The 15312-nt window shown below is 39.5% G+C and overlaps 1 protein-coding gene across 1 annotated transcript in view; it reads left to right on the forward strand.

Moving 5' to 3' along the window:
* Positions 1-12438, forward strand: part of SYNPO2 (synaptopodin 2) — a 121602-nt gene extending 109164 nt beyond the window's left edge. The window contains exon 5 of the mRNA XM_020781444.3: positions 9760-12438. Within this exon, the coding sequence (XP_020637103.3) occupies positions 9760-10332 (573 nt within the window). The 3' untranslated portion in view covers positions 10333-12438. The remainder of the gene's footprint in view (positions 1-9759) is intronic.
* The last annotated feature ends 2874 nt before the right edge of the window (positions 12439-15312 follow it).

Here is a 15312-nt window from a genome sequence, read left to right on the forward strand (position 1 = left end):
TAGGTTGGGGTCACCATTTCCAGTGGTTGTTTCCACAACAACTGCTAATGGCGATCTCCCCCCATGAGAAAGTATAGGTATATACTGTACAGTGGCAGTCCACATACATTGACATTGCTTACAGCAGCAATGGCAACTGCATTGTTAGGCATTGAGTCAAAATTCCAGACACCGTTTTGCTTCCTCCATAATGAACTTTATGTAACGTCATTCTAGGCTATAGTAGTAATGATGGTGGTGATAGCAAACTGGTCTTCGTTTTCTAGGAAGTCTGGAAAAGGAAATCTCAAAATATTTCCCAGAAAAATACCTTGTGACAAATTTTAACTCAGTACCTAACATTCTTTTGGGTTCAGAACCTTCCCCAGGTCCTTTAAATGTTACAGTTTTAGGAGTGAGTGTAGATAAATCTTTTCTCTACTGCAGATCCTTATAACATAATTCCTTCCCTTTAGGTCCTGTAGTGCACTGGTTCTTAACCTTGGGTTACTCAGGAGTTTTGGACTGCAACTCCCAGAAGCCTTCACCACCAACTGTGCTGGCTGGGGTTTCTGGGAGTTGCAGTTCAAAAACATCCGAGTAACAAAGGTTAAGAACCACTGCTGTAGTGGATGCAAGGAAGGGCAGTGTTTTATGTAATTCCAGCAGAGGAATGAAACTAGTGAGCGCTGTTCTACAATATCTCTTCCTATTTCTCCCAGATGTTATTTCCCCATAAAAGAGCTTTCAATTTTTTCTGCCTCACTTTCAGTGTTCCTTAGAATTTCTTTTAGATAATTTTTTGAACTTTCCATAACATTGCAAGGTGCTACATTTGTTTTTCCTTCCTGTTATGCATCTCCTCATCACTCTGCAGTTTTCCTAACTGCCCCCACTTTCTGATCCGAAAAAGCCCTGTGGAAGGAATTACCTTATGACATCTTTCCCTGGGCTTCATCTGAAATGTGGAAAGCTACAAGAGAGGGGAATCCAGGCTGACTGCCACAGAGATGAATGCCAGAGAAAAGATAAGTCATGTATATACATCTTGTAAGTAAGGTAAGCACAAGAATTCATGAGAATTTCTATTAAATCTTTCCTTGTTTGAAATTCTGTCAAATTGATTATGGTCTAAATTATTGGAGGCAAGCATTTTAGCAAAGCACTACTCTAAACTTCTTTTCTCTGATCATCATGATCTTGTCCCCATTCTCTTTTAGAAGCCACGTTTCTGCATTGCTGGACTGTGCTTTAGGTGGAGTTGCCCCTGAGATTTGGCTGGAAGCTTCAATTGTGTAGAAAAAACAGTCCACATAATTCCCATTTTAGTTCAGTTACCAAATAATGGTATGCTTCTAGGCTCTCCTTAAAGTGCTGCTTCTTTTCTTTAAAATCAGTAATGGGCAATTGCAGCCCTCCATAAGTTGCTGGACTACAACTCCCATCAGCCCCAGTCAGCATAGTCAATAGAAATGGGGATCTGGTATTGTAGTCCTACAAAGTCTGAAGAATTTCAGTTGCCCATCTCTACTTAAAATCCGTAAGCAGCCTTGAACACACGTCCCTTGAGGAACATCTTTCACCCTTTCATGCTTTACATTTTGGCATTTCATGTATGATGTCTGTGAAAAGGTGAGCAGCAAGACCTTTTCTTTCAGTGTATACTTCGTAAAGTTCTCAGACCTCAAGCTTTAGATACAGTGGTGCTCCGCTTGACAATTACCCCACTTGACGACGAATCTGCTTTACGATGTTTTTTTTGCGATTGCTATTGCGATCACAAAACGATGATTCCTATGGGGTTTTCCGCTTTACGACAATCAGTTCCCTGCTTCAGGAACTGATTTTTCACTTAACGATAGTTTTGAAACAGCTGATCGGCAGGTCGCAAAATGGCCGCCCACTGTTCAAAATGGCTCCCCGCTGTGTTTAGGACTGATTGCTCACTTTACAGGCACTGGAAAATGGCCGCCCTATGGAGGATCTTCACTGGATGATAAGGTATTTCCCCCATTAAAATGCATTAACCAGTTTTTAATGCATTCTAATGGGTTTTTTACTTTCGCTTGACAATGATTTCGCTGTACAGCGATTTTGCTGGAATGCATTATCGTCGTCAAGTGAGGCACCACGGATTTTGATGGAGCTTGTGCTGTGTGTGTGAGAGGCCATTATTTTTTACTTTCAAGTGTTGCTTTTTAAAAATGGCATTAGAAAAATAGTCCAAATGTTTTATTAATAAATTAAATTAGGCTAAAATAGAATATTTATTATTAACCAAGAAAGAGCTTTAAAGACTAGAATATATTGTGCCATAGAATCACAGAATAATGGAGTTGGAAGGGGCCTGTAAGGCCATCAAGTCTTACCCCTGCTCAGTGCAGGAATCCAAATCAAAGTGTATCTGACAGATGGGTTTCTAAATTTTTCTTGAATGCTTCCGGTGTTGGAGCACTCATCACCTCTCAAGGATATTGGTTTCATTGTTGCACTGCTCTAACAGTTAGGAAGTTTTTCCTGATATTCAACCAAAATTTGTACATAATCTTTATTTGATTGGATTCCCTCTGATGAACTAGATGGTAGGCCATGATAGCTACAAATCTTTAAGAGGCAACATGACTTTGCAATATATCATTATTATTATTATTTATTATAAACACTTCATATGTGATAATTATTATCCAGAGTCTCATAGGATCAGAAAACTTTCATAGTACAATGTACTTCATTTTCTTTTTATTTTATCTTTCTAACTTTATTGTACTCAAAAGTGGTTTAAAATTACAAAATAACATGCAAATAAAATCACATCATATAACAGTTTACTGCAATGAAACTATCAATCATTTATGGGACAAATTCAATTAACAAAGTGTAAGCAAATAATCATTAATAATTCCCAACAATTACAATAAATCTTTAAATTTATTAATATGATAAATTACAAGAAATCATTAATTATAAAGAGCTCACTGTCACCCAATAAAAGCAAAGAGATTATATACAAAACAACACTGACCATTCAAACATGGGTTCCATATCTGACAAAACTACAAAATGCAAAAATCTAGCTGGCAAGTTGCTGATCTGAAAGAAGACAAAATAAAACCATTCATACAAATAAGCTATGGAGGCATTGAATAGAAAATAACCAGGGAATCACACTGTTTCAGCAAACATAATTAAGATACAGATAGATTCCAGCAAAAAGCTAGCTCTCTATGGCTGGAATCCTGTTGCACAACTCCATGCATGTAAAGGTTGATGACATCAGCTGCAGATTTAATAAATTATTTAAAGTGTCATATCTCCCCCCTCCAGATTCTGAGGATCCCTAGGGATCCTTTTCAACCTGAGAAAGGCTTTCAGAGCTATGAGTCTGGGAAAGAGGACTTTAATGCCCCAAATTCACCGCTGCTGCGACCAGGATTGCTGGTAGCAATTTGCAGGCACCAAAGGCTCCTCCTCCTCCATTCCAAGGCTCAGAACCCAGGAGGGAACAGGAGTTGGAAACTTTAAATTGAAATTAACAGTTCATCAGTTGTTTACGTGTGCAGATTTGTGCAATAGGATTCCTGCCCGTGTCATGTAAAAATAATATTTTTTAAATGCTGGCCAAAATCCTACTGGTATTTGGCAAAATTTTCAGGATTTCCTACAGCTAATTGTGGCTAACTAATGAGGTGCTGAGGTGCATTTCAACCCAATTGTGCACAACCAAGATCCCGTCCTTGTCACAGCAAGTTATGCAAATATCGTGCAAGCATCAATAGGATTCCAGTTACTGTTTTAGAAAGCTGTCACCAAGAAAATGGTTCTTGAAAGCATGACATTGGGGTTCTCTATGCAAGAAGACATGCAGCCAGTGTCTCTTCTTCCATACAGATGCCTCTATAGGCATGAAGAAGAAAAGCTATGTAACAAAAAGCCTGGTCATTAGTAAGAACGACAGTATGCAGTCCCTGGCCTCAATAAGCTATCTGGATTACAGAGATGCTCAGCTGCTCCAGCTTCTCAGAGTCGAATATCCCTGTATGTTCTGTAAAGGTGAGAATGCCAGGGAGTGAGACAATGGTGCTGCTTCTGGTAACAACAGCGGAAGGTGGTTTTTCTTCATGTCTTTCAATATTTCTATTGCAAATGTGTTTCAGAGGGACACGATTTTACTCTGACAGAATGTTTTCAAAGAAATACATTAAAGTTCAGTTGATTTGCATCTGCAAACGCCTCCCCTTGTGTCTGAGCATCTCAAGATTCAACCAATCTTTTTTCTTTTTAAATTCCAGAACTCTACCAATCAAATTCCTACTCCATCTGTGGAGTAGGTCACTGCCATGCAGTACAGTATTGGCATTACACGATTTATTATATAGTTTCTAATGGGGATTTTAGTATAAGGTGGCACATGACAGCAAGCTATGTGGATTTAGATGTTGACAGAAGGCACAGTGTTTCTGAGTGTGTGAGAGAGGCAGTAGTAATTCATGTAAACATCACTTATCCCAACCCTAAAGGAGGAGTTGAATCTACTGAACAGGCTAATTTGATAACATATTTCCATGAGAGAACCCAAGACAATAATTGTGTCCAGAAATAGAATTTGAAGTGCACACAGGCTTTAGAGGCAGCCAACAGCTTCAGAATGGAAGATTTTCCTATAATTGACTAGATATATTAAGACATATCCACAGGGCTTACACATACCCTTCCCTAGTAAACAGTTTAGAGGCAATGGGGAGAAATTACATGTTCTGATACCAATTTTTCTTCTGCTCTATGGCGAGAGGGTATAGGTTTATGGACCAAATCTAGCCTGTAGTTTTAGAAGAGGTAGCTGTGTTCATCTGTGCAGGCATATGTTTTAAAACTGCTTGGATTAAGCAAGGAAGTTTGGTTGTTGGAAACAAAACTGATATTTTTTTATTTATACCCATCCTTTAACGCAGACAGTCTGGCTAGTTGGCTGTTATTAACACAAAGGGGCACCACAGGTGTCCAGGTTGCCTGGTGTAATAGGCCGTTACAGTGGCCATGTATAAAAGTGGAAGCAGTTCCTGTTCTTTCAGGAGCCATGAAAAGGATATTTCAGCAGGTATCATTTGCCATGCAAGCTATATTTGCTGAAACTCTTGGAGGCCTGTCTCCCCATCCCTGATGTATTTCACTATCAGTGCTGTGTATTAAAAAGAAAAGAAAAATCTGGAAGGGGAAGTGGTCTGACATGTGAGTGTGTGTGTGTGCTGAAAGCATAGATCAGTTGCTGTAATGGAGGACACTTCATATGCATGTATTTTCCAATAATTATTCAATTGCTGTGTCCACATACAACACAAAAATATAATTAAAGATTACATTGACAAAGCTTAGCTCATTCTTTCCTCCGTTCCCTCCACCCTAGCACAGCCATAAGAAGATGATGGGTTTTTTTCCCCATTTTAAAAATTTAATTGGTTTGTTCTCCATTTTAAAAATTAAACTGGTTTGTTCTCCATTTTAAAAATTAAATTGGTTTGTTCTCCATTTTAAAAGTTAAATTGGTTTGTTCTCCATTTTAAAAATTAAATTGGTTTGTTCTCCAACAAACTACCATGTTTTCCCGAAAATAAGACAGGGTCTTATATTATTTTTTGCTCCAAAAATGGATTAGGGCTTATTTTCAGGGGATTTTTTTTAAAATGTACAACAATCTACATTTATTCAAATATAGTCATGTCATCTTCTTCTGGTTGCTGCACAATGGTAGCAGGGTTTCACTTAAATGGGGCTTATTTTTGGCATAAGGTTTATATTACAAGCATCCTGAAAAATCATACTAGGGCTTATTTTCAGGTTAGGTCTAATTTTCCGGGAAACAGGTTATGGTTGGTTGGTAACCACTAAGATTTCTTGGGAAAAAGACATCATTAACCTATTAATAATTATACTGTTTAGTTTCAACTGACTATAATAAATAATAGCCATAGATTACACTTTTGAAGAACAGGTCACAGTTGAAAATGAACATCAGTAATCACATCCTTGACACTCACAAAAAGATGCCTTGACATGCCAAGGCATGCTGTAAATGGCAGAGACACACTTTATTTTATTAAATTCCATTTTCAATAAACTAGAATTTACTTTAATATCCAAAACATTGGTAAATATGAAATATTGTGTCCTGCAGGAGTTAAGGAAGTGTAGCTCTTCAAAGACTGAATTACAGCTCTTCACCGGTGATCATGCTGGCTAGGAATAGTGGAAGTAACATACCTGGAGGGCCACACTTTGCTCAGCGTGGTGTAAGTAACCAAACCAGGATCATAAACATGGTTTGAAGGTGGTTAGCTTCTCAAAAGCATAGTTAAGGCTAGCCACAATTTATTTGGATTCGGAAAGTGATAAACCAAAATACTGATTTTACAAAAACATGGAAAGTTCCAATCTCCTTATTATTTCCATGGCGGTGGCGGGGGGGGGGGGGGAGAGAAGTAGCAAGTAGAAGACTAATTAATATAACACTGAATCGTAGCTTGGACATGTTCAGACAAAAACACTGAGATACTAAGGTTATGGCAGCAAGCTGTTTATCTGGTGGATGAACTCTGGTGTTTCACATATCTTCCAACCTGTCACAGAAAACAATAGAAAAAACTCTTGTGTACTGTCAAAGACTGGCAGTAATCTACAAAGAATCCTGTGATTATTCCCTCTTTCATGTTACTGTAGGTTGATTCTACTCTGATGTCCTATGTTGGTGGGTCTTTAAATCAAGAGTGGGCAGATTTTACCCTCCTTGGGGGCCCAGATGCAGGCCCTTCAACACTTCCACACCCCTGAAAGTATTTTTTTTCCTTAATTCCCCTTGCAATCTCTAGGGGGAATGGGCAGCAATTTTGCCATGTTTATTCTCTTCTGAGCTAGGAGCTTTATTAAAAACCAGAAGTTATTTAGAATAGCTCAGAAGCTGTTAAAAACCACAAAGTTGCTCTCTATAGCCACTAGAGGGCAGAAAGGCACCCAGTTCTGGGGGATGATGTAATTTTTGAAATGGCGTGGGATGTGGCACAAAGCACGGTTGCTGAGAAGTGTGAAACTGGCGAAAATCCTAGCTTTCCTGAGCAGGTGTGCCTTCTACTCAGAGAACCTCAAGTTTGGATCAAAGCCGTTTACTTGGAAAGAAATGCCAGTGATTGTTCTAGAATCTTCTGTCACATCTGTGTGCTTTGGGTGATGAAACTTCCACATTGTGGGGATATGTTAGTTTAGACTGTTGTCCCACACTCTCCTATGTAATAAAAACACATTTTGCTTTTGTGTGTCCCGAAGAGACATATTTGTTTAGCTATATAATATTAATTATCTGTTGTCAAGTTATTTGTGACTAATGGTGCCCTTCATGGTATGAGGTATTCAGCGGTGGGACCATGAACCTTGCCCTAGGTTGCACAGGTGACTGAGCTCATAATCCTGTCAGCCACATACACTTGGTTTCATCTCAACCAGGTTCCACAGCCAAGAGGTCCAATCTACTGCGCTTATACTCTCATGCAAACAGTCCAACTGCATTACAAATATTGTTTGTTTTAAATAAAAAAGTATAGATAGGAATAAATCAATGGACAGGGAAAGGGGTGAAGATTTTGTGGCAAAAGATTTTGTCATAAGGAAAATTCATGACTGAAAGTGTTTATTTCACCAACAAATTACAATTTATGAAATATGAATGGATTGCTCTTGTAAATGAATCAGAGCATTCTGAAATTACCAGGTATTGCTTTTTTTTTTTTTTAAGAGCAGGGCTAAGCAGAGTATTGTAATGGTGGGAAAGAAATGTTTTCCTTTTAAGACAGGTCAGTTGTTTTTAGCTTCGTTTTGGCCCTTTTCTGATCGTATCAAGTCATTTAACAAGAGAAGGGAGGCAGAAGTATTTCAGATGAGAAATAAAAGGAAGAGTTTGGTTCAGTAGTTACAGTTTGGTTAAACTAGAAGCAGAATTAGAGCTTAGAAACATGACTTTCCCTCTTCCTCCCCCAAGCAATAAGATAATGTTTCCACATTATTGTCAGGAGCATTGCCTTTCAGAGGGTATAGGTAAAACTGACACTTTTCAGAAAACAAAGTCCATAATGAGTTGCCTGCAGTACTTCGGTTGAAGCAGAGAGGGACTATAACAATTAGACTGGGGAATTTAAAAAACTGCTGTCTTTAGCAGAGTACAGTTGACATTCATGAGCTAGAAAAACAATGCACTAGACAGTGTTATAGGACAGAATATGCTAGAAGGAATGTGTTAAAAGAGTTGTAGGTTTTTTGGGCTGTTTGGCCAAGTTCTGGAGGTTTTTTTTTCCTAACAATCCCACACAATACACTAGAACACAGACAGAGTTCTAACTCCTGTCCTCTGAAGATGCTAGCCACAGACTGCCAAAACATTAGGACGAAAAACCTCCAGAACATGGCCAAACAGCCAGAAAAACCTACAACAACCATTGGATCCTGGCCATGAAAGCCTTTGAGAATACAATGTATTAATACCTTCCCAGTGATGTTGCTGATAACACCTAATGTACTCCCACATCTCTCTGGCAGAAATACCAGGCGTATAGAAATAATGCCTGGGCTCATTCCCTAGACCTGTTCACAGATTACCTAAATACTCTAATTCCATGGAACAGTAACACCTTGGCTTCCCTCAACCCACCCATCTCTTGCACTCAAATGCTAGTTACGGTAGCTAACGGTAATAAGGGGAAAAATACATTTAAACTATAACAATAGATTTAAAACAATATTAAAAAACATATCCATATGATTGTTATTGATTTAATAATGGGCCTAACTGGATTGTTCTTGGATAGCATGTTGGCAGTCAATGTTTTCCACCACCACCAAGCAATGGAACTGTTGGTTGTTGTGGGTTTTTTGGGCTCTTTGGCCATGTTCTGAAGGTTGTCCTTCCTGATGGCCGGCATATTCAGAGGACTGGAGTAGGAACTCTGTCCATGCTCTGGACATTTTTACTCCAGTCCTCTGAAGATGCTGGCCACAGAGACTGGCGAAACATCAGGAAGAACAACCTTCAGAACACGGCCAAAGAGCCCGAAAAACCCACAACAACCATCAGATCCCAGCCGTGAAAGCCTTCGAGAATACAATGGAGCTGTTCTTCACATAATATTCCACTTCCATGAATGTGCATCTCTTGCATATCTGAAAATCGTGGCTTGAGCTCATCTCTTAACCTCTCTTGATCTTTTCCTTGATTCTGTTCCCATTCCTGAATTCCATTATAGCTGTGATTTTTTTCTTCATTGTTTTCTCCTATTTGCTCTAATAGCCATGCCTGTGGTCTTAAGCAGTGCTTGTACTGAATGTGAGCTTATTTTTCCTCTTCCCCCCTGAAAACATACTTCTGCTGAGTTTTCTGCAAAAAATTCTAATCATTTCCCATAGGATTGCTCACAATTTCGTCTTCGTGTTCTGCTTGATCTTTGTATCACATTAACTTTTAAAAATAAAGGTTCCGTCAAGGTATGTTAGAAGAGCTGAAATCTCATTTGCAAATGAAAACGTAATCATTTTTACTATGGGTTTGAAGTACTGTTATTACTGTAGTTTGATCTTTTCAAGAAACCGTCACCTGGTGTTTTTAGATAACTTTTCAAAATCCCATTTGCACACACTACTTGTTTTGTAAGAAGGTAATAAAAATACAGGTTTATAGGTGTACAGTTCAATGTCTTTTGCCATTGCTATTAGCGAATGTAATCATATTTTAAGTTTTGTTATTTCTAGGAAAGAGCCAGCGAACGATCTTTCTCAGTTCCTGGATGGCATTCTTCAGCCACTTCCCGGTCCATGTCACCTGTTTCTCCTGCGATGTTCCAGCCTGCCTCTGATTCCTTCAGCAAACTGCCTACAGCTGTTCACAAGCCTGGCAAGAGGCTGACTCCATGGGAAGCCGCAGCCAAGTCTCCACTTGGACTTGTGGATGATGCCTTTGCCCCCCAAACCATTCAAGAGTCGATTGCTGCAAATGTTGTGTCAGCTGCTCGCAGGAAAACACTACCCACTCCACCAGATGACTGGAAACAAAAAGTAGCCTATGAGCATCCAGCTCCAAGTGTCCACGCTAAATTACCTTCATTTGGAAGGAGCTATTCAGCAGCCGTGTTTCCTGCCAAGAGCACAATGTCTGCTCCCAGCTCCACTGCTCACTGTGGATCTCGTCTTCAGCATGCATATTACAACCAGCGTGCCCGAACTGATCCTGACGTGATCTCCATGGATTCCAGGTCTGATTACTGCCTGTCAATTGCTGACTCCAATTATAATCCGCATCCAAAGGGATGGAGGCGCCAAACATGAGAAGCAAAATATCCCATCTTGGTTTTTTCTTCTTGAAATTCTAAAAGTCTTAAATTCCAAGGTGAATGAAGAATGGGAAGAAGTGGTCTGTGTGGATAGAGTTATCTAGGAAGTTGTCAAGAACCCATAAAAATCTGAGTCCTTAATAGCATAACAGGTTTTGCTCTAATTTTAAAGATTTTCTGTCCCTCTTTCTGTCTCTGTTTCTCTCTCTGATGAGAAGTTGAAACTGCATGGAAAAACGTAAGCTGGAAGAGTGCAACAACTGAGACATTTTTAAACTATCTGAGGAGTATCTCTCAAAAATGTAATCTTAGGACTCCCAAAAAGCTTTCTAAGTTTCCTGTTCCAAGTTGGCCTATCTCTGGAGTTACAGAAGTTTGTGCTCTCCTTCCCGTGTAAAGACAATTAATACCACCAACATTTTAGTTGTGATATTTTGATTTTTCACTGAAATGAGACTTTTCTATCTTGTAAAATAATTTGTTGCAAAGAAAGGCAGAAGTGAGCCATGTTTAATAGGTTTAAACCCTCAACCCCCTAAAATTTAGGGAGGAATCATAGGTTGATGGTACACCACATTCTTTGCATGCCCACAGTTATTCCCAGAATCACCCTTGACATCTCCAGTGAAAAGAATTTGTGAGCAAGTGAGAGGAAGCACCTCCATCTCAGACCCTGGAGAGCTGCTGCCAGTCAGAGTAGGGAATACTGGGCTAGATAAACATAGATACTAACATGGGACTAAGCACCTTTTTAATACTAAAATATCATCAAGTCAATTATGACTCAATGCAACTCTTTTCAAAGTTTTCTAGGTATAGAATACTCAGAAGCTTTTTACCAGTTACTTCTTCTGTGGGTCCTCTGAGACTATTTGGATTGCCCAGGGCCAAACAGGCTGGGCTCCTCTCCTAGCAGGTACTCTGGAGAATTGAAACTCTGGGCTTCATACCCAACACACTGAGCAACCCAGCCAGTTAAAAATGTATTAAAGCCTAAGAAATGGAAAGCCTTTCTCAGATTCATTTTCTGACATATAAGGCTAAAAAAAGAGCCTTAATGAAATGCTCTTTGATGCAGCTCTAGGATATTGGAAACCTGAAATTTACTTCTAACTACTCCATCTCCTTTACGAGCTGAGACTCTATAGTACTTATGCTGGGAATAGCCTTCTTCAGAGAGGTGAATAAGACGTCTACAAATGCGTGTGTACATTTGAAGCCTAGTAAATTGGAAGATGAGGAACAATGTTATGGCCTGAGCAGGCAACAAGTTGATTTTAATATAATTGAAACTGTATACTGTTGCATGTATAATGTGTGTTAATTTGGAAGTAGGTTTCATTAAGCTCAATTGGACATGGCAACACCAATCCAAGATATTTTGCTGCCTGGGGCTGACCATAAATGTTTTTCTATCTTCTATCCAAGGAAGGGACATAATACCCAAAGCCCAGCAAGATATGTTGACAATATCCTGTGAAGCAGGAAATTGAAGAAGAACCTCGTTCCCTACTGGCAGCAAAAATACAGTACTAGAGTTTAAAAACTCTTTGTAATCCTTTTATGATACTCAAGTATCATAAGACTAGTGCTTCATTTTCCCTAAAGATAATGCTGGCCTTGACACTTGTTACTCAGTAATTGGGATTGTACCCTTATCTTTCACCATCATCATCATAATGTGCCCTCAAGTCAATTCTGACTCATGGCAACCCTTTTCAGGGTTTTTCAGGTAGAGAATTCTCAGAAGTGGTCAACCCTTCCCTTCTTCTGGGGGGACCCAGAGACTGTGCAGCTTGCCCAGGGCCACACAGGCTGGCTCTACTCACAGGAGGCACAGTGGAGAATTGAACTCCCAACCTCTGGCTCCACATCCAGAGATCTAAACCACTGAGCTATCCAGATAGCTCTATCTTTCATAGAGACAGGTGTATAATGAGTGACAGGCACATTGTATTCACCCTTTTTTTAAAAAATGATAGTACAGTCTTCTTGGCTATCCAGTGTGCTAATTGACGACCCCTGTGGCAATAACAAGACCCACGCTTTCTTTTTTTGTCACCACACCAGTAGCAATGTTTAAAGTCAAACAAACAGGTTGGCTTTCTCCCCAAATAGGCCAGATACACCAACCAAATCTGCTGGTTACTAGAGAAAACCCTAAACCAGTAACCTGACTGAAGTACAGAGTAAGACTTAAAGGGGGTTGTGTATTCTCTTGTCAGATACATATAATAAGCTACTCTCACAACAGCACATGCTTGAAAGCTGTGTGTAAGGTCTGGTTTATGACAAAATGATGGCTATTTGTATTTAAACACAGTCCAGATGAATATGCCCTCAGCATGACATGGAACGTAACATAAGTGGGAAGCAATGGGTTAGGTTTCATTTAGAGTGAGTAAGAGACACATGTTGCCACACAGATGAAATACGCAAGTGTCTTTGGGGTATGAGAGGTTGCATTGGTTTGTGAAATATTTACCTTGGCATTTGTGCAGTAAATCACGTCGTTCTCTGTCCCTACTAATAGAGGAATAATTGCTAGGGAACTTTTGATGTAGTAAGAAGTCGAAAGAATGATTCAAATGGAGGAGGTTGTTTTTGTACAGAAGTAGGCTTATGCTAAGTTTTGAGAGGTTTGAGTAAATCATAAGACAATACAGAAATTAAAACTTCCCAATCTCAGGGTCATACTTTAAAAGCTTTTGAGGAATATGTGATAGAACTTCCAAGAATAACTTAGTAGTTTTGGTTGTGTGATGCTAAACATACTTACCTGAGGTAAAGTTTATCTTCCACAAAAGTATGTGGAAATTGCTTCCAAGTAAATGTGTCTGAGACTGGTATGTCCATGAATGTATTATAACCAGGCAGTCAGGTTGGGCTTCTGTTTTTGAAATGTTTGGCTTCACTGTTGGGACCGTGTTTAACAAACTTTCTGAAAACAAGAACAGAACTGTGAAGATACTAGGTAGATAGGTAGGTGAAATAGATTTTAAAAGATAGATTTCAGTGATGAAAAAACAAAAACAGATGTGGTTGTTTTCTTTGTAAATATTTGTGTGAAACCCAAGGCAGTATGGATAAATGCATGAAATAATATCTGATTTCAACATAGATACTGAGGGATTCTTCAAATAATACTTTGTCACAAGATGATTCTCATAAAGGAATATGTGTGTACATGTGTGTTAAGCGCACCCTCTTCTTCATGAGCATTCTGAGAATAATAATTCTAGGGATTTTCATTTATGAGTGTACCATGATACATCATTACACATCTTACAACATGATATCCAAAGGAATGTCATTGGAGAATCAGGAGGTTGTGTGTTTCTAGGGATCAAATGATAGCATGTATATGAAATGTTAGAAATACACAGGCTGGCCCAAGACATTTTGTACCCTGTGTCCACCATGATCAAAGTTCACAGTAGCTAGTTTAGACAAAGACATTTTGACACACGGGAGAGAAAATCCCATAAGCAACTCTCATGCTTGGCTGTGAAAATGTAGTCAGGATAAAAATAATACTTTGGGGTTTGTTTGTTTTTCTAATGCTGTGCTTTCACAACCTTCATTTTCCTGAGGCAGCCATTTCACTCTGCCTAATAGCAGGGCTGACTGGTAAACATTTCTCAGATTTGCCTCAGTTGAGCCACTCTGCCAACTCTGAAGTTTGAGGATACAGGCATTACCAAGTGAATTCAAGATTTCAAGATTGATCATATCTTAAGACACAGGGCAGACTGAGTTAAGAGACAAGGCCATGGCATGAAATTTTGCTGCTTCTACTTTAAGAAGTCAGCTACTTAAAAAAAAAATTAAGGATAGGATTGCCAGGTCACAGGGAGTCAGGTGAAGTCTCAGTAAATTGCTATGTTTTCCCAAACGGACAAAGGTCAAGAGTGAGTTGCATTGGAAAAGGAGAAAGTTTAATTTTTCTATGAGAAGCAGCTTTAAGCGTGGCCAGCCATCTCCACGCATATCCAGCTGGCGGTAGGGCTCACTGGTGCAGCCTAAGGTCTGAGAATGAAAATTTCAGCCTGAGACTTGCCAGTGGTCTGCCCACGCTTGCTTTGTTCGAATTGCAAATTTGGCAATCAAGAGATCTTCAACAGATCTGAGACATACTGCTGCCTGAGGCAAAGCAGCGCCCTCCCTGTCCACTCTCAGAGCACAGTACTTAACCCCATTATTTTGACCACTGAGGCATCATCAACACCATCATGATCGCCATCATCATTTCTGTTCCCTATCATTAAAAAACAGGGGGGAAAAATAAATGAAGGAAGAAATACTGTATGTTTTCCTTTCACGACATCACAAAGCAGTTGCTTGAAGAAGTCTTTGCCATTATAGCAGTGGCAGCCCTATCTTTAATAACTAAGGGGAAGGGAGAAATGCATTGTGGCTTTCTTGGCATCGAGATGCAGAAATGGAACCAACAGAACTTTTGTCTGTCTTTTGAGAATCCACACGACAATTCATCTGAGTGCTGAGGAACACAAGGAGTGAGTAGTTGTTTGCACTCACATCCTGCTTTTGTAGGCTTCCTAGATGCACTTAGTTGGCCACTATGGGAACAGAATGGTGAATTAGACTGGACTTTATTCTGATTACACACACACATATACACATCGTTCACCACCACTGCCTGTCCCCAGAACATTGCTCATGAGATACTAAAAGTAAGAAAAGAGTGCTGGGTGCATATTCAAATGTATATTGCTGTAGACCAATGGTTCTCAAACAGGGGTCCTCAGATGTTATTGGAGTGACATTCCCAAAAGCCTTCACCACTTGCTGTCCTGGCCAGGATTTCTGGGAGTTGTAGTCCAAGAACATCTGGTTTGAGAATCACTGATCTAGACTGTACTAAAATGTATGTTAAGCTACAAGCAAAACACGAAGACCATTGAAATGCTTCCTGCCACTGTTCTTCAAAGGAGGAGAGTGGATTAATTAATTG

This window comes from Pogona vitticeps, chromosome 5, assembly GCF_051106095.1.
Source record: "Pogona vitticeps strain Pit_001003342236 chromosome 5, PviZW2.1, whole genome shotgun sequence".
Classification (NCBI taxonomy): domain Eukaryota; kingdom Metazoa; phylum Chordata; class Lepidosauria; order Squamata; family Agamidae; genus Pogona; species Pogona vitticeps.